Source organism: Erinaceus europaeus, chromosome 1 (assembly GCF_950295315.1).
Source record: "Erinaceus europaeus chromosome 1, mEriEur2.1, whole genome shotgun sequence".
Classification (NCBI taxonomy): Eukaryota; Metazoa; Chordata; class Mammalia; order Eulipotyphla; family Erinaceidae; genus Erinaceus; species Erinaceus europaeus.
Genome location: NC_080162.1, coordinates 111,045,913 through 111,071,523, shown reverse-complemented (window position 1 = coordinate 111,071,523; position 25,611 = coordinate 111,045,913). Strand labels below are relative to the sequence as shown.

The following is a 25,611-nucleotide window of genomic DNA, read 5'->3' as shown; positions in this document are numbered from 1 at the left end:
GAGAGACTTACCAAGAGGTTATCTTCTCAGACCTCCATCCAAAGATGGGGGTGGTTCTCCCTAAGCTCTATCAGGCTTACACACGTTCCCAACATCTCCTCCTAATTTCTTTAATTAATGAACTGTGTTTATGGATCAATGTCAGTTAGAACATTTCTTTCCTCTAAAGGAATACGAGTGTAAGGGTGAACTGAGACTCTCTGTACTGTAACATTAATTATGTCATGTATGCATTTCTTGAGGAATTGAATGAGGCAAGGAATAATCAGCGATAGAGCTATCATAGCTAGCAAAGGGCCTAGGAGAGGCAGAAGCCAAGTAGTTAAAGGAGAAGAGAACCAGGAGTTAGTACCGAAAGAGGAAAAGGAATTCTTAATATCACAGCTAAGTTTGTGCAAGATACTAACATTTCGGTTTTACAAATCTAATTTCATTTACAAAAGAAACAACATTTTTCTAGACAAAGATCACACTATTTAGCATAAATCAAGTCCAAACCATGGCAGTTCTGGAGTACCACCTTGGCAAGGGAGTTCATCTGTCTCTGGAGAGGCTCCAAGCTGTCCGAGGTGAAGTCAAATGGACTGTCGAAGTTGATTTTCAATGTGTCCAGCAGCATAGAGAGATTGTCCCAAAGTCCACCAGCAAGTTTAAGGGATGCAATCAGTTCATGTGATGTCCAGGGGAAGAAACAGCACGTCTGGTCCTCTGGTGGGTCAGCACCAGCTGATGAAATTCTTCTTCTTCATAGAGGGTCAGCTGTGGAATAAGAAAAACTAGGAGGCAAGGACCAGGTAGAGAAGAACTGACACGAAAATTAGGTCAGCAGAAAGAGAATTGGGTAGGCTGGTGAGGTTAGCTGGAGTATATACTGGCATGGTGTCCTTTAATGGTAAGGACTTGCCAACAGGGACTCTGTGGATTTTCCAAGAGCAGTAATGTCATCCACCATAATAAAAGGAAAACAAACATTCCAGCATTGAAAAAAGAAAAAAGAAAAAAAAATGTGTCTCTATGACTATGTGTCTCTATAAATTGGGTGGCTTTGTCAATGAGATATAATAAATGGACAATTCGAATTTTTGTAAATATTAAGAAGGTTTAGTATAGTTACTTCATTGATACTTTAGCCAACTGAATACTGGGGGGTGCATTCCCCTTCTTTTTTATTAATTGAGCTTAAGGGTTATAGTTTTTCTTGTTTGAGCTGTAGCCCACATAAATTTAGAAAAAGTACCAATTGAGAAAAAAAATTGTTTACCAAACATGGGCAGGTGAGTTACATCAATCTGCCAGAGAGCACTGGCTTTTATCAATGGGGATTAGTCTTCAAATTCTGAATAGCAGGATCTTAATTAAACAAAGCAGGAGCCAGTGCTCTCACTATGGCAGGTCAAGTGTTAAAATTTAAGACGCTTGTAAAAAAATGAAAAAAAAAATTTTAGGAGATGAGTGACTTTAGGAGTCATCACACACCCATAAATAAAAAAGAAAAATGTTTAGTTTTAAATCTTACCATATGAGCAGTCGGTTCTTCATCTGTAGATTGTACCTATAATTATTTACTTAAGAGAAAATAATGTGTACCAAGTTAGAAGTTTAATGGTTAAAATTGGCTTGAGTTCCTTCATATGATTTTAGAAGGCTCTTTATTAAAATATACCAGTATGTTATAGAAAGTCAATACCTAATGTGTTAACATGATAAAATGTTTACTATTTTTTTAATCACTTAAACAATTTTAAACTTAGTTTGCTAGAATCTTTGTTTATCACAAAGCTTATCACACCCTTAGGGCAGCTATAAACAAGGGTGGGTACACAACTTAATTGATCTTTCACTTAAAAAGCTAAGATAAACCTCATAGCTTAAATGTTTAAAAATAAATTTCATGTTTAACCCTTTATTCCTGGCACCTTGTACATTATAACAGGTGCACTCAACCAGGTATGCTACCATCTAGCCCCCTAATTTAATTTTTTAATTTTTTTTATATATTTATTCATATTGGATAGAGACAGAGGGAAATTGAGAGGGAAGGGGAAATAGAGAGTAAGATAGAGAAACATCTGCAGCTCTGCTTCACCATTGATAAAGCTTTCCTCCTACAGGTGGGGACCGAGGGCTTGAACCCAGCTTCTTGCATACTGTAATATGTGCACTTAACCAGGTGCGGCACCACCTGGTCCTGTCGTTGTTTTCCATGGTCTTCAGGTCTGCCCACAGGCTGATATGATTGGATATGCAAGTTTCTAATACTGTTTCATTTTCCTAAGTGTCTAATGACTGCTTTTTAGTGAGATTCTGAAAGATGCCACAGTGCTCTTGCAGCACTTTAAAGCCCACTGCAAGGTGATAGTTTCCCAAAACTCATCAAAGTACATCCACTCAAATTCAGAGTTTGTTTTAATGAGATGAATTGCCAACTCTGGGATAGTTAATGTCATCAACGACAACTGTGAAAATGGCAGCCAGGATTTCCAAATCTGTGACAATGACATCAAATCCTGGTGTAGAAACTAGAACATGGTTTGATTGGGCTACATCAGCAGCACACAGGTTGTTCTGGTATGCCATGTCATGATAGCGGTCTTCTAAAACCAACAGGGAACGGATGTGTCAGATGACATTCTGAATGTCTTCAATGGAATATGACATACACGATGCTTGCCAGGGGTCTATTGGGTGAATATCCAGCTACAGTGAAGATATTAGGACCCCATTTAGGCAAGTCTCCCAGCTCCTCTATTGTATATCAATTCTCAACCAATGTTGATTTCAGAGGTAGAATCATGTTAGCTCCATCTCCTTACCTCTTCCTCTTACTACTCACAGACCATTAGTAACTATCTAAAAAACAATCTCAGAGTAATTCCTCTACCTTTTTTTTTTTTAAAAAAAAAAAAAAAAAGCTTTTTACTTTTTTAATTTATTTTTTGCCTCCAGGGTTATTGCTAGGGCTCAGTGCTGGCCACTACACTGCTCCTGGAGGTCATGTTTTTTCCATTTTATTGGATAGGACAGAGAGAAATTGAGAGTGGAGGGAGAAAGAGGAAGGGAGAGAGAAATAGAGACACCTGCAGACCTGTTTTGCTGTTTGTGTTTTGGTCCATAAGCTTCAGCTGCTGGATGTGTGCAAGTCAAACCAAATCTAGTGTATCTCCTTTGCTGTTTTTAATTTCAGATTTTACCCCCTTTTGCTTGAACAGTTGCAATAAAATCTTAATCCCCCCCTATAAAAGCTTGCCCTATCCCACTCAAGCTTATCTTCCCAACAATGGAACAATGTTACTCTCCTGACTTAAAACATTTGACACATGTGGAAACTATACAATCCTCATATTTGGAAAAGAAAGTATAAACCCAGAAATTCTCCTTTTATGAAAACAATGAACTTCGGTTAATAAAACTCCTGAAGGAAATCACCTGGAATAAGAAAAAGTATTTGATCATTCATGCACTAAGTTGAAGTGATCCTCATTGCCGAAGACAGAAAGCTCTAAGGAAAAAAAATAACTGAGGAAACTAAATGAACCTGTTAGGTAGATGATCAAATTGTGTGAAGATCGAAAGTGAGGTTAAATTGATCAAGCGCAATGGGTTCACTATCTTGACAGGTTTCTTCACAGTTATTGTTCTCTCTCATTTTCCCAGTAAAGAAATAAGAGCTGTGTTTCTGTCATCCTCTTTTACTATCCATATAAAATGCAAACCTTTGTCAAGATTTACATGGTTAGTGGACAATCCTAAATTACAATTGACATGAAATTTGCACATTAATCACCTTGTCTAAAATAGCACCACCCAAGGATTTGTTTCACCCATCTTTAGTTTCCTCTGTAGCACTTAGCACCTTTTATTTATCCCCCCCCCCCTGCAAGAATGTGTACAGCACAAGAGAAAGGCCTTTGTTTCGCAGTCACAATGGCTTGACATGTAGCTCACTACATGATGAACCCCTATTTCAGCATTTGATACAAAAGGAGGCTTCCGCAAACCTTTGTTTATTGGGATAAAAATCAAAAGAGAAATGCTGCTTCAACTTGCAGTTGCTGGCCAAGGACGTCTAAAGCAATGGGATAGTCACATTAGGCCCCACCCCCAGCACTGGCCCTCAGGCCCCGCCCCCAGACCGCCTCTACGGTCTGGAGTCGCTCCTCCCCCTGACCCCGCCCCCAGAACCCCCTCCAGTCCGGAGCCGCACCTGCCCCCTGTTCCCGCCCCCTAGCCAGAGTCCTGCCTTGTCACTGGCCGTGCTTTGTGCGGCCACGGATATTGCGTCACACGTCGGCTGTGGGGCTTGCGCACTAGGACTGTCGGAGGCGGAAGGAGAAGCGAGCTGTGCGGTACCGGGGGCTGAGGTAAGGTTTCCCGGGCCCAGAGGCTCGGAGTTCCGTGGGTTTGGGACCACGGCCCCGCCAGACTGTGCGGTGTGTGGGAAGGAAGGAGCAGTGGTCGCGGCGTCACAAGATGGGCTGCGCGGCGGTCTCCGGGGGGCGGGGACAGTGAGTTGCGCAGGACTCGGCCCGCTACACCCGGCGGCCTCCCAGCTCCCCGACTTCTAGGTGACGGGCCACCCCCGCTGCTCCCCGGGCCGGGTCACTCCGCGACCCCCCTCCCTAGGGGCTCAGTCCCCCTGCCCCCCACTCCCCTGGTGCCGGTCACTTCTCCTTCCCGGCGGCCTCCCCCCTGGTGCCGGTCACCCCGCGGTGCGCGCTGACTCGGGGTTCCCGGGGCCAATTTGGGGTCCGGCTCGAGGTGATGGGGGCCTATTTGGGGTTCTGGGGGCTGAATTGTGGTCCCGGGAACCGACTCGGGGTGTGGGGGCTGACTCGGGGTCCCGGGGGCTCGCAGCAGGTGCGAGCAGTCCCGCCCCCGGGCACGTGCCCGATAGACTCCACGAACTGCACGACTCCGTGCTCCCTGTCCATGGCTGCTTCACAGCACCCCAAACATGGAAGCACCCAAATACCCCTTCAGCCGGCAGCCAAGAAGAGTTAGGGGGTACGGCTGGGGACACAGCACAATGGCTATGCAGAGACTCATGTCTGAGGTCCCCAGGTCTCGGGTTCAGTTCTCCAAATCACCATCAGCCAGAACTCAGCAGGTCTCTGATTCAAACAAACAAAAAGTTATGGGAGTATTACTCAGCAATAAAAACGGATGACATTGACATTGTGTCCCTTGGGGTAAAGTAGATGGAAATGGAGAAAACCAAACAAGTAAAGAGCCGCAGCGTGTTAAGCGCAGGTGGCGCAAAGCCCAGGAACCGAGCCCCGGGTCCCCACCTGCAGGAGAGTCGCTTCACAGGTGGTGAAGCAGGTCTCCAGGTGTCTCTCCCCCTCTCTCTTCCCCTCCTCTCTCAATTTCTCACTGTCCTATCCAACAATGACGATATCAATAACTATAATAATAAAACAAAGGAATAAACATTAAAAGAAAATCAAGTAAAGAGGTGAAGGAAAACTCCAGAATGGTTTCACTCATGCAGAACATAGAAAATTGTGGATCCGAATATGTGGGGGGGGGGGCGGGGAGTCAACCTATGTCTGTGACTGTGGGAGACCGATAGTGGTTATCTCGGGTTGGGGATGAGGACGGGAGTAGTGGTGGGGAAAAACTACTGTAAAGCACAAACTAACTAGGTTCCCAGGGTTACGCAGTGATGGAGAAGGGAGCTGGGTCAGTGGGCACTCAAGGCCCCAAAGGCAGCAGCACCCCGAGGGATGGAAACCACAGGCAGAGACCAGAATGATGTAACCTCCTGAAAAGACTGTGGCCTTGGCCTTTCTCCAAAGGGCGTCTGCCTGCCAACTTGTACACACACAGGCCCAAGGGCGAAACAGTATCTCCGCGCTGTTATTTAGCAGGGATCTTTAGCTCGGGCTGTAAATGCAGTCTTTCTAGAAACTTGCATATTTTTTTAAGGCACAGTTAAAAGTTTACTGAGCTACAGAACATATGAATTCACGATAAATTTATTTTATATTGATGTATCACTGGCTTGAAATGGTATTAGGAGGAAGTTTATTTTTTGTTTGCTTTTTTTAAGTTTTATATTTTCCCATTTGTTGCCCTTTTTTATTATTGTTGTAGTTGTTATTGTTGTAATTGACGTCGACGTTGTTAGGACAGAGAGAAAATGGAGAGGGAAGGGGGAGAGAAGGATAGACACCTGCAGACCTGCTTCACCACCTGTGAAACGACTCCCCTGCAGGTGGGGAGCCGGGGCCTTGAACCGGGATCTTAAGCTGGTCCTTGCGTTTTGGGTCACGTGCACTTAACCTCTGCGCTACAACCCGACTCCTGTATATTTCTTATGCAGGTAGTAACCAGTACACATAAACTTGATTTTGACAGTATATGTGCTGGTTATATGCATGATTGGTAATCAGCCATAAAACAGTTAAACAAGTTTGTATACTTTTCTCTAACCTACTTACTTTTTATTTAGAAGTAGATTAAAAAAAAAAAACTGGGTGGGGGTAGTTAGCATAATGGTTATACAAAGAGACACTCATGCCTGAGGTCCCCAAAAAAAAGCTGCTCATTCAGAATTCCTTGAATCCTGATTAGCTCCTTATATAGATACTCTATTGGCTTTTCAGCATGTAGCAACCTACATTTTAAGAAGCATCTCAGGTGCCTTCAGAACCTGAGTATCTTAACATCTTGTTTTGAGTAAAATAATATTTGGAATGTTTAGCAGAAAATGCTGATGTTTGGTTGGATAGTTTTGTTCTGCAATAATGACCTTTGAGTTATTTATCTCTTCTTTGTAGGCTGTCTTTCTTCAAAAGTTATAGTCTTGAGAGTAGGGCAGTAGCACAGCGGAGTAAGCGCACATGGCACGAAGCGCAAGGACCAACACAAGGAGCCCAGTTTGAGCCCCCAGCTCCCCACCTGCAGGCGGGTTGCTTCACAAGTGGTGAAGCAGGTCTGCAGGTGTCTGTCTCCCCCTCCCTTTGTCTCCCTCTCCTCTCTCGATTTCTCTGTCCTGTCCAACAACATCACAACAATAATAATAGTCACAACAGTGATAAAACAAGGACAACAAAAGGGAAAAAAATGCCTCTAGGAGCAGTGGATTTGAGCCCTAGCAATAACCCTGGAAGCAAAAATAAAAATAGATTTAAAAAAGTTATAGTCTTAAGTTTTCCCACTGAATCCTATGAGAATCTTAAGCTAAACACTTAAAAAAGCCAGCACAGCCCATGCAATTCTTTTAAGATATTAGCATAGTCACATAACTTACAGAGAATCAGACATCCTATATTGTCCACACTTGGTTTTATGGAGTGTAATTCTAAATCATTATTTAAACTTGAATTTTCACTTAATTGTGTGGATGATCAAAGTTACATTTTGTGGGAAGAAGTGACAAATGGAAAATATATGACTGATATTTTAAAAGGCCACATTATCTCTTCTCCTACCCCCCACCCCCAGGTAAAAGGTGATTATCTCCTTGTCTTTGGGTTCTCTGTGTCCTATCCACAATTGGCTGATGATTTTTTTTCTCACTGTAACTAGCATTTCAGATCTGCTTGGTGACCTGGTGTACCACCATGTTGGCAGCAAGACTTGTGTGTCTCCGGACACTACCTTCCAGGGTCATCTGCCCCGCTTTCACCAAGTCCTCCCCTGTTGTGAAGAACTCCATCACGAAGAATCAGTGGCTCTTAACACCAAGCAGGGTGAAGATAACTTGAATGTTTTCATGTCTATGTGAATTAGTAAGAAGCTCCTTACACTGCCACCAGTGGTTTACTGAAGCAGTTCATCTTGAGAATGTCCCAAATTAGGCCTCTGTCTCCATTGGTTTTGTTATCATATTGTTCTTACCACATTTGAAAAATAAGTGGAGCCCCTACAACTTTTCCTTACAACTCTTGGGAGTTTATCATTCACAGAATTTGGTTTGTGAAAAGTTAGCTATGTAGGGCAACAAGAGATCATGGACCATATAGTCAGAACTTAGGAGCCAAATATTATTACCAGTTGGTCAATAGCTTATTTAACAAGTTATCAAAGATATATTTACGGCTATTTAGATATAGTAAGATAAAACTCGGATTGGGGGAGCATTTCCTTAACAGATTCCAGTAACATTCAGATGGAAGGGATATAATTTTTTATTTGAGAGGCAGATAAGGAAATATATAGATGCTAAGAGGAGACATTTACCTTCATACTTTTTTTTTTTTAATTGCTTGTTTTGGATAGAGACATGGGCGGGGGAATAGAGAAGACAGGCAGAAAGACACCACTTGAGGTTTCCCTCATACAGGCAGGGACAGAGGACTTGAGCCCAGGTCCTTGCTCAACCAGGTGCACTACCACCTGGCCCCCATAAGTTTCCTTTTTTTTCTTTAATGAGGTGAAATAGTAATAGTTACTTTCTCCCTTTGGCTTTGTATGAGGAACACTTTTCTTTTATTATTATTGATTAGAGGCAGAGAAATTGAGAGGGAAGACAGAAATAGGAAGAGAGACACCTGCAGCCTTGTTTCACCACTCAAGCTTTCCCTCCTGCACCAGGGCGGGGGGGGGGGGGGGGGTGCAGAGGCTTGAACCCTTGCACACTGTCGTGTGTGCACTTAACCAGGCATGCCACCGCCTGGCCCCTAAAGACTTCTTCAAGATTTTATTTATTAATGAGAAAGATAGGAGAAAGAGAAAGAACCAGACATCGCTCTGGTACACGTGCTGCCAGGGACTGTATTTAGGACCTCATGCTTGAGAGTCTAGTGCCTTAGCCGCTGGACCACAAGAACACAACTTCTTAAACCTGTTTGCCAAATGAAAGCATGTAGCTAATGCTTTCAGAATTAATTTTTTGAGGTTAGTATTCAGACTAATAATAGTTACTAGAGACATTAAATCTGTAGTATATGAAGTGAACAGTTAGGCTGAAGCTTAACTATTTAGTGAATCATTTTGAAGGTATAACATGAGTAGGGTTTCCCACCTAATTTTTACAACTTGCAAAACTTAGATGTATGGTAAAATTACATGTATGGAAGTGCAAACTTTCTTTGTAGTGAGCGTTCAAGTGGAATGAGATCTGTCATTTTACTTCTTCCTAATACTCTGTTTTGGTGTATGCATACACATCAGAATTATGCCACGAAGACAAGATTTGGGATGCGGCGTGGGAGAAGTGGCCAAGAACTCAAAGAGGCAGCATTTGAACCATCAATGGAGAAGATATTTAAAAGTAAGTGGATTGTAAGTTTTTAAACTGGAGTACATCTGTTTGTTTTAAGAAGACCGGGAACATCTTAAGGTTGTCTGCAGAGTTTTGTATGTGCATTGTCTTGGAAGAAAGACAGTTGGTCATGCTTGGGAACCTGATGACTCAGAAGAGACTAGTACTTCACACTGGGTTCAGAGCTTCCAGTCATGTTTCTTCCAGAGAAAATCTTGCTTTAATCATTATTTTACAGGGGGGTGCATTGTTGGTTGGTTTGTCAGCATCTATAAAAGGCATAATCTTTTCAGTTTGTTTGAAATTGCTAATATTGTATACTTTTCAGGTCAAATCTCCAGAGCATTGAGGCAAACAAAGGCCTAACTGTTCAAGAAGGGGCAGCCTCTTAACTGACTGCCTATACATATCTTCCCAGGAACCTTAATAAAGTTTACTTGGGTCCACAGTTTTGCTTTTGGCTTTACAAGTTTAGAAATTAAGTTGGGGGGGGGGGTAGATAGCATAATGATGATGCAAAGAAACTCATGCCTGAGGCTCCAAAGTCCCAGGTTCACCAGGTTCAATTCCTTGCACCAACCATAAACCAGAGCTGAGCAGTGCTTTGATTTAAAAAAGAGAGGACGCAGGTGGTGCAAAGACTGGAGCAAAAATCCCAATTCGAGCCCCCGGCTCCCCACCTGCAGGGAAGTCACTTCACAGGTGGTGAAGCAGGTCTGCAAGTATCTATCTTTCTCTCCCCGTCTTGCCCTCCTCTCTCTATTTCTCTCTGTCCTATCCAACAACAACAACATCAATAACAGCAATAAAACAAGGACAACAAAAGAGAATAAATAAATACTAGAGAAAGAGAGAGGGAAAGACAGAAATTAAGTTGTGAAGAGGGCTGGAGATACCTCGCCCTGGAGAGCACATGCCTTACCATGTCCAAGAACTTGGGTTTGAGCCCCTCAGTACCACATGAAAACAGCAAGCCATAGGACCCAGCTTCATAAATGGTGCTAAGTCCTTCATATTCTTATCTGGGAGAAAGGGGGGGGGGGGAAATTCCACTGAAAGCTGTGGAATCCCAACAGCCCCAGGGAAGTTCCAGGCAGGAGTAAAGAAAAGTTAAATCTACTAAAGCCAGTTTTTTTTTTTGAATATTTTTATTTTTATTTACTTATTTATTGAATAGAGACAGCCAGAAATTGAGAGGAAGGGGGAGATAGGGAGAGAAGACACCTGCAGACCTGCTTCACCACTTGTGAAGCTTTCCTCTTGTAGGTGGAGACTTGGGGCTTGAACCTGGGTCCTTGCACACTAATATATATGTGCTCAACCAGGTGTGCCACCACTCAGCTCCCAGCCACTGCTTTTTAATAACCTTACAAAATGACAACACTATATAATGTTAAGATGTCCAATGGATACCCTTCAAGGCATTTCTTTATTCTAGTAATTTATTTTTTTAACTTTAGTGTGTGTGGTTGACACAGAGAAATTTAGAGGGAAGAGAGAAAGAGACACCTATAGCCCTGCTTCACTACTTGTGAAGCTTTCCCTTGTAATATGTGTACTTGACCAGGTGTGCCACCACCAGGCCTCGGAGACCTGCCTTTCTAGTGAGTCAGCCTTAGAATATAGATTGTATGAATCATACAGTGGCAGCAAGTAACCTTTTTCCTGAATATTTGTTTGGGAGTCCAAGCAATGGCACAAGGATCTAGATTCAAGCCCCTGGTCTTAACCTGCTAAGAATTTTCACAAGGGTAAAACAGTGTTGCAGGTGTCTCTCTTTTATCTTTCCCTCTATCTCCCTCTTCCCTCTCAATTTCTCTTTGTCTTACCAGATTTAAAAAAGAAAAAAAAAGCCATCAGTGAATTTGTCTTGCAAGCACCAAGCCCCAGTGTAAACCCTGGTGGCAATAAAAAAATGAAAGTTTTTTTTCCAGTATTTGTTTTCAGGAGATCGACACTAAGGAACTGCTAAGCTCTGACATTATGTGATAACCTGCTATTACATAGGAACTTCCTCTAATGCACATTGTGTGGACTGTACCTCCATTGAAGTAGAACTGACAACGTACTTCCCAGTACTCTACAATGAAATGAGTTTCTTTAGCTTCATTGTAGATTATCATCTCAGTTAACAGCACTTCAGACAGTGTGGCTTGACTACTAACACTTGTAAGAAAGTCATGAGCACACCAACCCCTTATAAGATAGTTTCTATCAGACCTCACACATCAACAGATACACTGTACCCTGAAACTTGACTGGAGCAAGATTAGAGGTTGTCAGTCCTAGCCTTTTGTACTGAACTTTACTGGTTCTCTTGAATCGTAAGGCCATTTGTACACCTTGCATACTAGGTGGGGCTTTTTTGAATGTGGTATATGATTTTTATTTTCCTCATGTAGTAACTGGCTTGCCACTAACCCTTTAATTTAGTCAAGACAAAACAGTATAAATATGTTTCCTCTCCTGTACTCTATAGTTGATCAAATGGGAAGATGGTTCATTGCTGGAGGGGCTGCTGTTGGTCTTGGAGCACTGTGCTACTATGGCTTGGGAATGTCTAATGAGATTGGAGCTATTGAGAAGGCTGTGTAAGTAACTTGTCCCTAGACAACTCCAGCTTTTAAAACAAAGATTTCAGTTTTATTATTATTATTATTTTGTTTTATTTCTGGTGTCTCAGTAAAGGTATATGTGCGTGTGTATTGGAATATATATACATACATACATATATATACATATATATTAGATTCTCCTGCTTTCTTGGCATATATTCAGACTTAAAAAATCTCTTAACCAAGAGTATGCATTTCAAACAACAAGAAAGTGTGTGTACATGTGCCAATTATTTGTTTTGCTTCACTAATTTTTTTACTAGAACTCCCAAGTTATGATTATTTTCATAATGAATGTGCCAAATAAGTTATTGATAGTAAAGTGGTGTTTCCCTCAAGATCTTTAAGCTAATTATTCAGCGAAAACTTTTATTACAGTTTATTTAGGAAAGAGACAGAGAGAGGGAAATGGGAACAGCAGCACTGCTTCAACACTTATGAAAGTGTTCCCCTTGGCAGGTGGGGACTGGGTGCTTGAACCCAGATCCTTGCACATCATAATGTATGATCAGCTAGGTGCACCACCACTCAGCTGCCCAACCAGAGCTCTTACCCATTATCCTACATAATAATTGTGTGTGTTTCTTACAGAATTTGGCCTCAGTATGTGAAGGACAGGATTCACTCTACTTACATGTACTTAGCAGGAAGCATTGGTTTAACAGCTCTGTCTGCCATGGCAGTCAGCAGAACTCCTGTTCTCATGAGCTTCATGATGAGAGGCTCTTGGGTGGTAAGTCAGCTTGTGTCTGCTTTCCTTTTTTCATGGCATATCAGAATTGTAGGGCAGTCACTGAGGGGAAAGTTAAAAAAAAAGAGCATCCCATTTAAAAATTGTATTCAGTTAATATGCTGAGATGAAGGAAGACCTAGGTCTGCCAGCTATTATGTTCTTGTTGATGTTGAATATTTTAATAGTGACAAAGTCTTAAAAAAAAGAAAAAGAAAAAAAACCCAAACTCCAGAACATTATCTAGCAATAGGCAGCAAGTGGCTGTTATTTTGTAGCAGTTTAGAGGAAAATAAAGCAGATGTTAAACTTCCCATGTCAGTGGAAAACACCTATCACAAAAAACCTAAACGGGGGCCAGGCGGTGGCACACTTGGTTAAGCGCGTACATTACAGTGCACAAGGATCCAGGTTCAAGCCCCTGGTCCCCACATGTAGGGGGAAAGCTTCACAAGCAGTGAAGCAGGGCTGCAGGTATCTCTGTCTCTCTCCCTCTCTATCTTCTCTCAATTTCACTCTGTCTCTATACAGTAATAAATAAACCTAAACGGACTGAGAGGCAGCACATCTGATAGAGTGCACACTTTACCTCTCATGAAGACCTGGGCTCAAGTCCCCAGCATCCCTTGGGAGCAACATGCATGGCACTAGGGGGAGCCTCTTTCTTATCTCTCCCTGGAATTTTGAAAGTGGGGTCAAGAGTGGCACCTGCTGGGATCGTTGGAATTGTGCAGGCATTGTTCAGCTCTGGCTGGTTAAGGGGATTAAACGCAGGGCTTGTAAACTTTAGTCATTACCATTACACTATCTTAAAGTTGTGTTTGTTTGTTTTGGTTTGTTTTTTATTGTCACCAGGGTTCTGAAGGAATCCGCTACTCCATTTTTCCCCTCCATCCCCTTTGCTAGAGTAGGAAGAAATTAAGAGGTGAAAGCAGAAGAGTCACCTTCAGCACTGCTTCACTGCCTGTAGTTGGATAGGACAGAGAAATGGAGAGAGGAGAGGAAGACAGAGAGAGAAAGATAGACACTTGCAGACCTGCTTCACCGCCTGTGAAGTGACTTCCCTGTGGGTGGGGAGCCAGGAACTCGAACTGGGGTCCTTACGCAGGTCCTTGCACTTTGCACCACCTGCGCTTAGCCCACTGTGCTACTGCCCGAGTCCCCCTTACGAATTCTTTCTGCAACTTGAATATTAACCTTCTGTCAGATTTATAGTATGCAAATGTTTTCTCCCATTTGGAAGGATGCCCCTTTGTTTTAATGATTAACTCCCTCATTCAGCTTTTTAGTTGGTTGTAATCCTATCTGTTTATTTTTTTATTTATTTCCCTCCCTGTTTGAGTCTAGTCTAAATCAATGAAGCTAATAATACCATGAGATGTTCCCCCCACCAATATGTATATATTATATATATGTAGTATATATATATATATTCCCTTCTACATCCCAGTCTTCACTTCCTAAGTCACAATGTGATGTGTTACATTGGTTTGCATATGTTGAGCCAATAATCCTGTTTTTTCCCTGGAATAAATTCAATTTGGTCATGATGTGTAGCCCTTTAATGTATTACTGAATTTGGTTTTCTGAGATTTTGTTGAGAATCTGTGCATCTATTTTCCTTAGGAATGTTGATTTATGGGTGTATGCATGTGCGTACGCATATGTGCTTGTTCCTATCTGCTTTTGATATCCAGTGCTGACTTCCAAAAGCTTTTTTATTTTAATTTATTCATAAGAAGGATAGAAGGAGAAAGAATCAGATATTACCCTGGTACATGTGCTACCAGGGTTTGAACTCAGGACCTCATGCATGAGAGTCCAATGCTTTACCCACTGTGCCACCTCCCAGATCACGTCTAAAAGCTTTTTGTAAGAATTTTTCTCTTTTCAATTTTTGGGAAGAGTTTGAGAAGGATAATAGGTCATCTTTGAAGTTTGAAAAAAATCAAAGACTATAAGAAGTATGTGTGTGTGTGTACTTGTAAAGATTCTGTATAAGTACCGCACGCTGACCAATTGTGCTGCTGGAGCTCCAGGATTCTGAAACATTAATTTTGTATACACAGTTCTTCCTTGTTATATACATGAAATCTTTATATGTTGTGACAATGGAAATCTATTCAGTTTATTGTTAAACCTGGTTCATTGGAGGGACTAACTGGATTTGAAATTCTTGGCTTTCTATTCTGCTATGTAAGAATTCTTGATAATGTCTCTCTTCCAGACAATTGGTGCAACCTTTGCAGCCATGATTGGAGCAGGAATGCTGGTGCGGTCGATATCATATGACCACAGCCCAGGCCCAAAGCATCTTGCTTGGCTACTACATTCTGGTATGTTCTGATTTTTTTTTTAATGACCTTTTGAGTGATCTGTCATTCTGTAAATAACTTTTAACTGACCCTCGTGTTTAGAAAATAGTTCTCACAGCGGGATGTTGGCGCACCTGGTTGAGCGCACACATTACAGTACACAAGGACCCAGGTTCAAGCCCCCAGTCCCCACATGCAAGAGGAAAGCTTCACAAGTGGTGAAGCAGTGTTGCAGGTGTCTCTCTGTCCCTCTCCTCTCTATCACCCCTTTCTCTCTCAATTTCTGACTCTATCCAATAAATAAAGATAATTTTTAAAAAATTTTAAAAAGAAAGAAAACAGTTCTCTGTATAGTACTGCTTTTGTTATTATTACCAAATCTTTGTAAAGTTAATGATTCTGAAGCTCAACTCCTAGTTACCAACTGTTGCACTTGCCTGTGATAGTGTAGAATGTGTGGAGATTTCTATATCTGCTTTGTCTAATACCAGCATCTTACATCTCACACACATCCCTTGAGAGGTTTTTGCTTTTGTTTTCTACATGTGACTAATAGTGGGTTACGAGACAATAAGATCACAATGTATAGTTATACCACACCGACCTGTGTCTGCACCCTCCCACCTAGAGAGGTATTCTTTTTGGGTATTTTAGAAGAATTAAAAAGTCCTGAGCTTTTCAACAGGTAGAACATATTCCTTGCATGCCCATGGTTCTGAATTGAATCCCTGGCAACACATATACCAAAATGTTGCTCTGGTCTCATTAATAAAATAATAAAAACTTGTAAGAGTAGAGAAAAAAAGGAAAAGATAAAAAACAGGACAAGAGTAGAGCATATTTCAGGGAGTATTAAAAGAAAAAAAAAACAATCAGAAAATTATTTAGAGGAGCCGAGTAGTAGCACACCTGGTTGAGCATACATGTTAGTTTACAAGGATCCAGGTTCAAGCCCCTGGTCCCCACCTGCATGGGGAAAGCTTTACCAGTGGTGAAGCAGTGCTGCCAGTGCCTCTCTGTCTCTCTCTTATCTCCCCCTTCCTCTCAGTTTCTGGCTGTCTCTATCCAATAAATGAATAAACATAATAAAAAATTTTTGAGACAAATTATTTAGAAATGCATACTTGAGTCTGAGGTAATTGTAAATTGTGTCCATAAGTAAATATTTCAGGTCACAAAGTTACACTGAACAGAACAAAGATTCTGTAATTGCAAGGCAGTTTTAATATTCTTAGTATATTTTATGATACTTCTCTTAATTAGGAAGACACATTTCAAGGTTCCTGGGATAATTGTATTTTTAGATTGAATTTAATTAGACCCAGAAATAAAAATGCCTTGTAGAGGTTCTCTCCTTTTCAATATTTTTATTCATTTTAATGAGATAGAGAGATGCAGAGAGAGGAACCAGAGCACTGCTCAGCTTTGGCTTACAGTGGTGCTTGGTATTGAACCTGGGATCACAAAACCTCAGGCCAGAGGTTCTCTGCCATAAAAAACACAGAAACTGGTAGGGCACGGCTTCTGAAATATTTTAGACATGAGCTAGCTAATCCTTTTGTTGAAATACTAAAACCCTCACCTTTTGAGTTACACAATTTATAATTTTCTGAATTGCTGTATGTTAGCCAGTGAATAGAGTTGTACACCTAGTTCCCATTTTTTAGACACTAAGAAAATGGGTTCATTGTCCTCTTACTCCTAGCAAATTGTAAGTAGTAAATTTAGTCAGGGTGTTTTGTCTTGGTGTGGCCCCAGAAAATACTTCAGTGATTTGTTAGTCATGGACTCAGCATACATATATTTGTCCTCAAGGCTGGGTATCAGGACAAGATGATGTGGCAGGAGCATCAGCCAAGGAACAGGGACAGGTAGAGTTTCCAAACATGAGGCAACATGCACCTCCTGTGAGGTGAGGGGACACAGTAGAATGCCAAACACAGAGCAACATGCACTGTTCCCAGAGAAGCCCCGAAGAGGCCTGGTACTCAGAGCTTTTAGTCAAGGTTGATTGTGTAGCCACAAGTCAGATCCCAGTCAAGGAAATTAACCTTGCAGGCAGGACTTTGTAGGGACAGCTCATTCCTTCACAGAATAAATATGCTTTTCTGCTACTTTACATTATTCATAAGTAGGTTAGAAGTTGTACAGATATTAACACGTCAGTGTATTTCATAAGTAAGGCGCCTGAAACTTGGGAAGGTCACATGCCAAGAAGTACCACAGTCAGCTGACTCCTTCAGTCTGACACAGTCAGTGTAGCTGTGGTCTCAGGACTAAGCAGCTTACTTACTGAGATACTCACTGAAAAGCAGCTCTAATGTTTCTCCCCTCTCTCAGATATAACTGGCATGACACTGTAGAAATCAAAAGGTAGACGATATGAAGACTTGACACTCAGTACAAAGTGGTCACCATGATAATTATCTAGCAGCTCATCTTAACAGAGCTCCTATTTCTGGCAAGAACACTTAAAATTCATAGGCTTGCACCATTTAATCAGCTTAGCTCCATTTTCCCCACACTCCAACCCCTGAAAGCCATCACTGCTATTTCTCTTGTTTGACTTTTTTTTTATTCCATATATATGAGTGTTGTGTGCTATGTAGTATTTACCTGCTTCAAGTTATTTCACTTAGCATAATGTCCATGGTATTCATCCAACTTGTTGCAAATAGTATTATCTCTTCCCATTACTCAGTAGCACTCCATTCTAACCCTTCATTAAATCACCCATTGTAGATTGATTTCACATTTTGACTACTGCGAGTAATACAGCAGTGAACATGGGAGTGCAGCAGTCTGAGTAATTTCATTTCTTCACTCTAGTCTCAGAGTAGTGGGGTTGCTGGGTCATGAAGTAGTCCCATTATTTTAAGGAGCCTGTGTTTCCCATTGTGGCTGTACCACTTTCCTGCATATAAGTTTGATTTATATAATAAAGCTGAACTGCACTTACCAGACTTGCAGCAGATTTCAGAAAGTAGCCCTGGGGGGAAAAAAAAACAAAACTGATAAGCTCCTTAAGTTTCCCAAGGATGGGGGAGATAGCAAAATGGTTTATGTAAAAAACTTCTCAGACCTGAACCACAAGAGATGCCAAGTTCAATCCCCAACACCTCCATAAACCAGCTCTAAAAAAAAAAAAAAAAAAGCTGCCCTAAAACTGTTGCTGTCAACTACAAAATTGATTGTAATCCTAAAAGAAATGTCATATATCAGAAAGTTTAGTTTATTAAGCTGTATCTTTGTTTGATACAGTCAGAAATAGAGAGGGAGAAAGGCAGAGAGACCTGCAGCACTGCTTTACCTCTTGCAAAGCTTTCCCCCTGCAGGTGGGGGCTGGGGGTGCAAACCTGGGTCCTTGGGGCATTGTAATGTGTGCTCAACCAGTGTGTCACCACCCAGCCCCTATTTTTATATTTTTTTATTATTTTATTGGAGAAATGACAGTTGTATACAGGACAGTTGCTGATAACCTGAGTCCAGTTTTTTATATACTTTATTGGATGGAGATAGAACATAAGATGGAATGGGAAGACAGGAAGAAAGATCTACAGTACTGCTTCTCCATTCATGAAGCCTCTCTCCCCACTACCATGCAGGTGGGGACAGGGCCATGAACCTGGGTCTTGAGCTTACATATGTGCCCAACTGGATGTGCCACCTCCTAGCCACTATCTAGTGTTTTTTTTTTTTTATTTAAGAAAGGATTAATTAACAAAACCATAGGGTAGGAGGGGTACAATTCCACACAATTCCCACCACCCAATCTCCATATCCCACCCCCTCCCCTGATAGCTTTCCCATTCTCTATCCCTCTGGGAGCATGGGCCCAGGGTCATTGTGGGTTTCAGAAGGTAGAAGGTCTGGCTTCTGTAATTGCTTCCCCATGGAACATGGGTGTTGACTGGTCGGTCCATACTCCCAGTCTGCCTCTCTCTTTCCCTAGTAGGGTGGGTCTCTGGGGAAGCAGAGCTCCAGGACACATTGGTGGGGTCTTCAGTCCAGGGAAGCCTGGCCGGCATCCTGATGACATCTGGAACCTGGTGACTGAAAAGAGAGTTAACATATGAAGCCAAACAAATTGTTGAGCAATCATGGACCCAAAGCTTGGAATAGTGGAGAGGAAGTGTTAGGGGGGTACTCACTGGAAACTAGTTTACTTCTGCTTTCAGGTATATATTTTGCAGTAGTTTACAGATACGTGTGAACAGAAACGTGTAAACAGTAGTTTACAGAAACTGGTGTATATCTAGGTTTTGGGACTTTGTTAGAAAGTGAACCACCTGAGATGGAATTAGAGTATACTATGAAAGGAAAGGTCTCACCCAAGTAATGAAGCTTGAAGGGTTGTCATTCCACAAGTGAAGTCTCTGGACAGTCTGAAGTGAAGCATGTTGAGGTGGCAATCGTTGTGTTGGTTAGGTTGTGATCGGCAGATGCAATATTACTTGATATGGATTGGGAGAGGCATACGGGAAAGTGGGCCCTATCCAATGGTTCCAGGACTGGGGGAAGTAGAGGCTCTATAGTGGAGATGTGAAGTTCCTGCTGTCTTAGGGTTCCAAAAGACAATCGATAGTTAATGTTATCATCACATTAATTGGTAATTGGGTTAACTTTGAAAAGTCCTTTTGTTAGGGTTTGCTGTACAGTACAGTATCTTGTATATAGCTGTGCTATTGGTTGCTTCTGATCTACTTGATCTAGGCTTTTGAGAGAGTCTGCATATCAATTACACAGCCTATATATTGAAAAGATTCAGTTTGTGTTTTGAAAAACTTCGAGACATACAATTAATTTTCCCCCTCTCGTATTAATTAACTAGTGATTTATATGACTACACTTTACTAGGAGTGTACATAAACACCATTCCCACCACCAAAAGACTGTGACCCATCCCTCCCACCCACTCCCACCCCCCACTGGCCCAGGAAGCTGCATGTCTACCCCTCACCACAGGGTTTTTACTTTGGTGCCCTACTTACAATTTGGTCAGGTCCTGCTTTTAGTTTCCCTTTCAGATCTTCTTACTCAACTTCTGTTGATGAGTGGGATCATCCCATACTCATCTTTATCTTTCTGAGTTAGCTCACTTAACATAATTCCTTCTAGCTCTGTCCAAGATGGGTCAGAGAAGGTGGGTTCATTGTTCTTGATAGCTGCATAGTATTCCATTGTGTATATATACCACAGCTTTCTCAGCCACTCATCTGGTGTTGGGCACCTGGGTTGCTTCCAGGTTTTAACTATTATGAATTGTGCTGCTATGAACATAGGAGTACACACCTCTTTTTGGTTGGGTGTTATGGAGTCCTTGGGGTATAACCCCAGGAGAGGAATTACTGGATCATATGGAAGGTCCATGTCTAGCCTTCTGAGAGTTCTCCAGACTGCTCTCCACAGAGGCTGGACCAATTTACATTCCCACCAGCAATGTAAAAGGGTTCCTCTGTCCCCACAAGCTCTCCAGCATTTGTTGCTGCTGTCCTTTTTGATGTATGCCATTCTTACAGGAGTGAGGTGGTATCTTAGTGTTGTCTTAATTTGCATTTCTCTGACAATCAGTGACCTAGAGCAGTTTTTCATATGTTTGTTAGCCTTTTGGATCTCCTCTGTAGTGAATGTTTTGTTCATTTCCTCTGCCCATTTTTGGATGGGGTCATTTGCTTTTTTGGTGCTAAGTTTGCTGAGCTCTTTATATATTTTGGTGATTAGTTTCTTGTCTGATGTATGGCATGTGAAGATCTTCTCCTATTCTGTGAGGGGTCTCTTTGTTTGTTTAATAGTGTTTTTTAAATGATTTGTTTTTAATTTCACTTAAGGAGATACAGTATACTTCTACGTGATCTAAAAATGGTACGTACACAAAAAATCAAACTCGTAATTGAGTTCAGTATGAAGATAACTTCACAGTCATTCTACAAGTTAAACTATGCACATCTCATGTTTAAAAGAGTAAGTTCTGCTCATTTCTGAAATCTCATTTTTAAGATTTATTTTTAACTAGAGCACTTGCTTACCTTTGTTATTTATTGCTACCTTTCCCTATAAATCTTAAAGTTTTCATAAAGGCATGCATCATATACTCACTCTCTCATCTTGTTTCATTTTAGCAGTAGCAGGCTTGAGCTATTCATTTAAAAACTTTTAATCTCATTTCTGGCATATCTGAGTATTCTTAGCAAAGCCATTGGTAGGCTCAGATCCACATAATGAACTACATGAAATTTGACTAACTGACTTGAAATCTAGTGTTCAGTGGTTGGCTAGGAATGTCACTGTTGTGACTTAGACTGAGATAGTCACGGGTTTCATTATATAATCAGGCTTGGTCGTGGTAGCTAAATAAGGGAAAGACTTTTTGCGGTCACATGGTGAAACAGTGTCCAGATGGCACCTTGCTTAGGAGGGACATTTCCCCATGTGGTTGCTATTTAACTGATTGCTGGTTCTTGTTCCTAGGTGTGATGGGTGCAGTAGTGGCTCCTCTGACAATACTAGGAGGCCCTCTTCTCCTCAGAGCTGCATGGTACACCGCTGGCATTGTGGGCGGCCTCTCCACCGTGGCCATGTGTGCACCCAGTGAGAAATTTCTGAACATGGGAGCACCCCTCGGAGTGGGCCTGGGTCTTGTCTTTGTGTCCTCACTGGGTAAGCTGCCATGCTTCAACACTTGGCTCAGCGTCTCCTAAGTTACCCGGAGAAGCTAAGTTACTGTAATGGAGGGAATGAAAACAAAGGCATTTTTAAGAGCTGTTGAAAGGTCCATGCTGGGAAGGGGGTTGAGGCTATTAAAGGAGGCTGTTGTGCAATGACGAATGGAGACTGGACTTTCAGTGCTGACCCTGACATACTCTTACAGGTATAGCAAAACACTGCTGTGCAACTGATTCCCTTTGAGAAATATTTACTTCAAAAAATACGATAATTTAGGGCCAGGTGGTGGTGCACCTGGTTAAGCACACACACTACAGTGCACAAAGACCCGTTTTTAAGCCCCTGGTCCCCACCTTCAGGGGGAAGCTTCATGAGTGCTGAAGCAGGGCTGCAGGTGTCTGTCTGTCTCTCTCCCTCTCACTCCCCTACCCCTCAATTTCTCTGTCTCTTATCTAATAATAAATGTGAAGAAATGATAATTTGGCCAGATTTTCTTTTTAATATCACAGTAAATGTATTCCTGGTTTTACCAAACTTATTTTAGAATGAGAAGATATTGACATGATGAACATGAAAACTTTTCTGGTGCAGGGGTCTTTGTGTAATGTGTGCACATTTTGAGCTAAATGTAAATAAAACCAATACATATAGACTTAGTGTCTCGGGGAAAAGTGAGTAATGTAACTTATAAATCTAGTTGCAAGAAAATCCTTTTTTGAAACTTGATTTTTCCAATCTTGATTTCAGGATCTATGTTTTTTCCACCCACCTCTGTGGCTGGTGCCAGCCTGTACACAGTGGCAGTTTACGGTGGACTGGTTCTTTTCAGCATGTTCCTTCTGTATGATACCCAGAAAGTAATCAAGCGTGCAGAAATAGTGCCGTTGCATGGAGTTCAGAAGTATGATCCCATCAATGCGTGAGTCTTCTTTGGTATCTTTTCTTGGTTTCACAAGGATGTGTGTTTTCCGTATCTTCAGGGCTTCCATAACACAGTGAGTAGTTTCAAACTGTAGTCATCTGTGTCCTCAATTTCTCAAGGTCAGAAATCTGAAATCAGTGTCATTAGACTAGTACCTTCTAAGGGCTCCAAGGGCAAAGCTGTTCCCTGTTTCTCACTGAGCTTCTTGTTACTGTGGGTGACTTCTCCACCATGGGCCTGTGTGCACCCAGTGATGTTTCTAAACATGGGAGCACCACCAGGAGTGGGCCTGGGTTTTGTCTTTATGTCCTTACTTGTATCCTTAGCATTCCTTACACTATCAGTGTATTTCCACTTGCTGTTCTCCCTATATCCTTGATTAGAAGGACACCACTCATATCAAGACCTACCCTGCTCCTGTATGACCTCCAGATGTAACCCTAATTACATCTGCACAGACCCTGTTTATACATAAGATGAATTCAGGTATCAGAGCTTAGGTCTTCCTAGCATCTTTTGAGTTCAGCTCACAACAGTGACTTTGTTGAATTTTATGTTTATTTCTGTTGTCATTGGGTATGTTCTCTAGTAAACTATGAATCTACAAAGATTTGAGTGCTTCAAATAAGTATATTTAGGAATTTGTTCAATTCAGCTATTCTACTTTTGTTAATTAACCTTACATTCTTGTTGGTGAGTTAATTTTTTAGTACTTTATCAAACTACTAAACTGAAGAAAAAAATACAGTGGGGGTCAGGCAGTGGCATATCTACTTAAGCACACATTACCATGCTCAAGGACATGGGTTTGAGTCCCCACCTGCAGGGGGGACACTTTACAAGCAGTGACTCAGGTCTGCAGGTATCTATTTTCTCTCCCTCTCTATCTCCCCCTCCTCTCTCAATTTTTTTTCTGTCCAATAAAAAAAAAGATTGAGTATCGTTTGTTGAAAGTATATAATTGAGGTGATGATGTTTTTAAGTAATTTTTCTTTAAAACTAAAATTAAAATGTAATGTAGTGGTTTGAAAACTGCTGTAAAGCTTAATATCTATAGAAGTGTTGAAAAGGACATAGTACATTTTAAGTGCCAGTCTTGGACCAACAGGATAGTTCATCTGGGAAAGTGTCTGCTGTACCGTATGTGTGACTCAGATCAGCCCAGTTCTCACTGCCCCAAGGAAGTTTCAGTGGTCAAATGTCTTTCCCTCTCTCTGCCCCTGTATCTGAAAAAGTTGACCCAAAGCAGCAAAAGCCAAGTGATGACCAAAGCAATAATAGTAATAACAGCAGCAGATAAAAATGCCAGGCTGGCATCTGGGAAATAGCTCAGCTGGTGCAGCTTTGAGCTTTCCATGCCTAAAGTCCCAAGTTGGTCCCTGACATGACATATACTCTCTCCTTTCTCCACCTTTTGTGAATCTCACTCTCGTGTAGTAAATAAAGTGTCAGTGGTCACAGAAAACCTTCCTGCCCACAGTTCTGCGGCCCCACATTTAATCCCCAGCACCACCCTCAGCCAGAGTTAGCAGGGCTCTGGTAGGGAAAACAGAGTGCCAGACATATGTCTGACATATTTCTTAGGTTTTATTTTGATTGCATCATTGTCTGTCACTCAGTTCTTCTTCCACAAAGTTCTGTTCTCATGATGGTGTCAGAGGATAGAATGATAATTTTTAAAACTTCCATTAACATTTAAAAGATTAATCTGACAGGAAGAAATGCTGAGCTGGTAACTATTCTAGGGCTTCCTTGCATTTTATTTTAATTTGTTTCATTTTTCCAGGAAACTCAGGTTCTTAGGACAAAGAATACTTTCTCCCTTGTGAGGTAATAGTATTATTACTAAAATCACAGCAGTCTAACAGACATGGTTTTCTTTTCCAGGATGATGGGAATCTACATGGATACATTAAATATATTTATGCGAGTTGCCAGTATTCTTGCAACTGGCGGAAGCAACAGAAAGAAGTAAATGAACCTGCTGCTGGCTTCTGAAATACTTCAGCTATCTTGCTTATTTAACACGGGCAGACACCCATTAAATAGTTTGTTCAAGCAACCTTTGTCAAAGTTGAAAAGATAATTTGAACACATTTCAAATATCCTGATAATATGATGCTTCGGGTCTGGCTTTTCTCTTAGAGAATAAATCCATCAATTCTCTTTTTTTATATAGGCACACACTTTTCTAATTCTCACGTTTGGGTAATTCTGGAATGTTTTAGCAAAAATGGGAATTAAAATCCATGTCGAGGGATTTAATGCTTTATCTACTTTTAAGTGTGTTTAGCTAAGTGAAAAATAATTAAATTTCTGTTTGCCTGCATAGTTTTTGGGTGCAGAGTAATACAGAGGTTAAGGTTTAGTAAGGACCAAAGGGAAGTAAAAGACCACCTGCCATCTATTCTGAGCGCTTAATTGCAGGTGGTAGTGATCAGTGAGGGGGACTGGCTGTGTGGGGAGTGAGCCAGTCACTAGTTCTGTTTTCCCTTTATGTTTTTTGTCTTGGGCCTGAGGATGTAGCTCATGACAGAGCACATGCACCGTATTTATTTTGACATCTCGAGGTTTGAAGCTTAAGGACAGGCCAAAGTGTTAATCTGTGGAGAACTTCTGGTATAGTTTACATATGCTGATTTATTATAGCCACTCATTTATACATTATCTGTGTGTAAATTTTGCTCTTAAATCTTGTAGAACTCAATTCTGTTCAGAATAAAACATGCAAAGCATAAAAATCATTGCATTTTCAAGCATGCAAACTATTGATAACTGTCAAAAGGTGGGTTTTTTGCATATTGATTGAAATGTTTGCTAGAACACATGCATGCCTCTCTTGCCTCTTCCCACTTTGAGTTTTTATCAGTTTGTGAGTTAAAATTGTGAAAGCAGATTTTTTCCTAAAGCTAGGTTTCTTACATTATTCACCTCAGAATAAGTTCTAGAAAGAAAGGCCAAGTGCATTTCTGTTCATGATCGTATCAGTCGGAAACGTAGGGAGGAAAGTGTTTTCTTAGTTCCCCTAGAAACTTTTTTTTTCTCTCTACTGCATAGATAACTCAAACACAGTAACATTTGTAAATTTTTTGGTACAGAAGACTTATTTTGGGGAGGTTCTGAATGAAATGTATGATTTTTGAAATGATTATTAC

The 25,611-nt window shown here is 41.3% G+C and overlaps 1 protein-coding gene and 1 pseudogene across 3 annotated transcripts; one reads left to right on the top strand and one right to left on the bottom strand.

Annotated features, from left to right (window-relative positions):
- Window positions 1-1,988: 1,988 nt before the first annotated feature.
- LOC103123283 (cAMP-specific 3',5'-cyclic phosphodiesterase 4B-like) lies at window positions 1,989-4,931 on the bottom strand (annotated as a pseudogene).
- GHITM (growth hormone inducible transmembrane protein) lies at window positions 4,343-25,198 on the top strand. Of its 3 annotated transcripts, none has more exons than XM_007533918.3 (9): window positions 4,343-4,361; window positions 7,534-7,697; window positions 9,121-9,220; window positions 11,691-11,802; window positions 12,418-12,559; window positions 14,784-14,892; window positions 21,340-21,528; window positions 22,282-22,453; window positions 24,344-25,198. In XM_007533918.3, the coding sequence occupies exons 2-9, from the start codon at window positions 7,569-7,571 to the stop codon at window positions 24,429-24,431; spliced, it is 1,041 nt and encodes a 346-aa protein (XP_007533980.1). In that variant the 5' UTR covers window positions 4,343-4,361; window positions 7,534-7,568; the 3' UTR covers window positions 24,432-25,198. The 3 variants fall into 3 exon arrangements, with proteins under 3 accessions (XP_007533980.1, XP_060049621.1, XP_060049639.1); XM_060193638.1 differs by lacking the exon at window positions 4,343-4,361 and adding an exon at window positions 4,424-4,565; XM_060193656.1 differs by lacking the exon at window positions 4,343-4,361 and adding an exon at window positions 6,920-6,937.
- Window positions 25,199-25,611: the final 413 nt, after the last annotated feature.

Excerpts from the sequence above, each read along its gene's own strand:
- GHITM (XM_007533918.3), top strand. The coding sequence starts at position 7,569 with ATGTTGGCAGCAAGACTTGTGTGTCTCCGGACACTACCTTCCAGGGTC. Across the intron at positions 11,803-12,417 it reads GGAGCTATTGAGAAGGCTGT|AATTTGGCCTCAGTATGTGA; the intron begins GTAAGTAACTTG and ends TGTTTCTTACAG. Across the intron at positions 12,560-14,783 it reads TGATGAGAGGCTCTTGGGTG|ACAATTGGTGCAACCTTTGC; the intron begins GTAAGTCAGCTT and ends TCTCTCTTCCAG.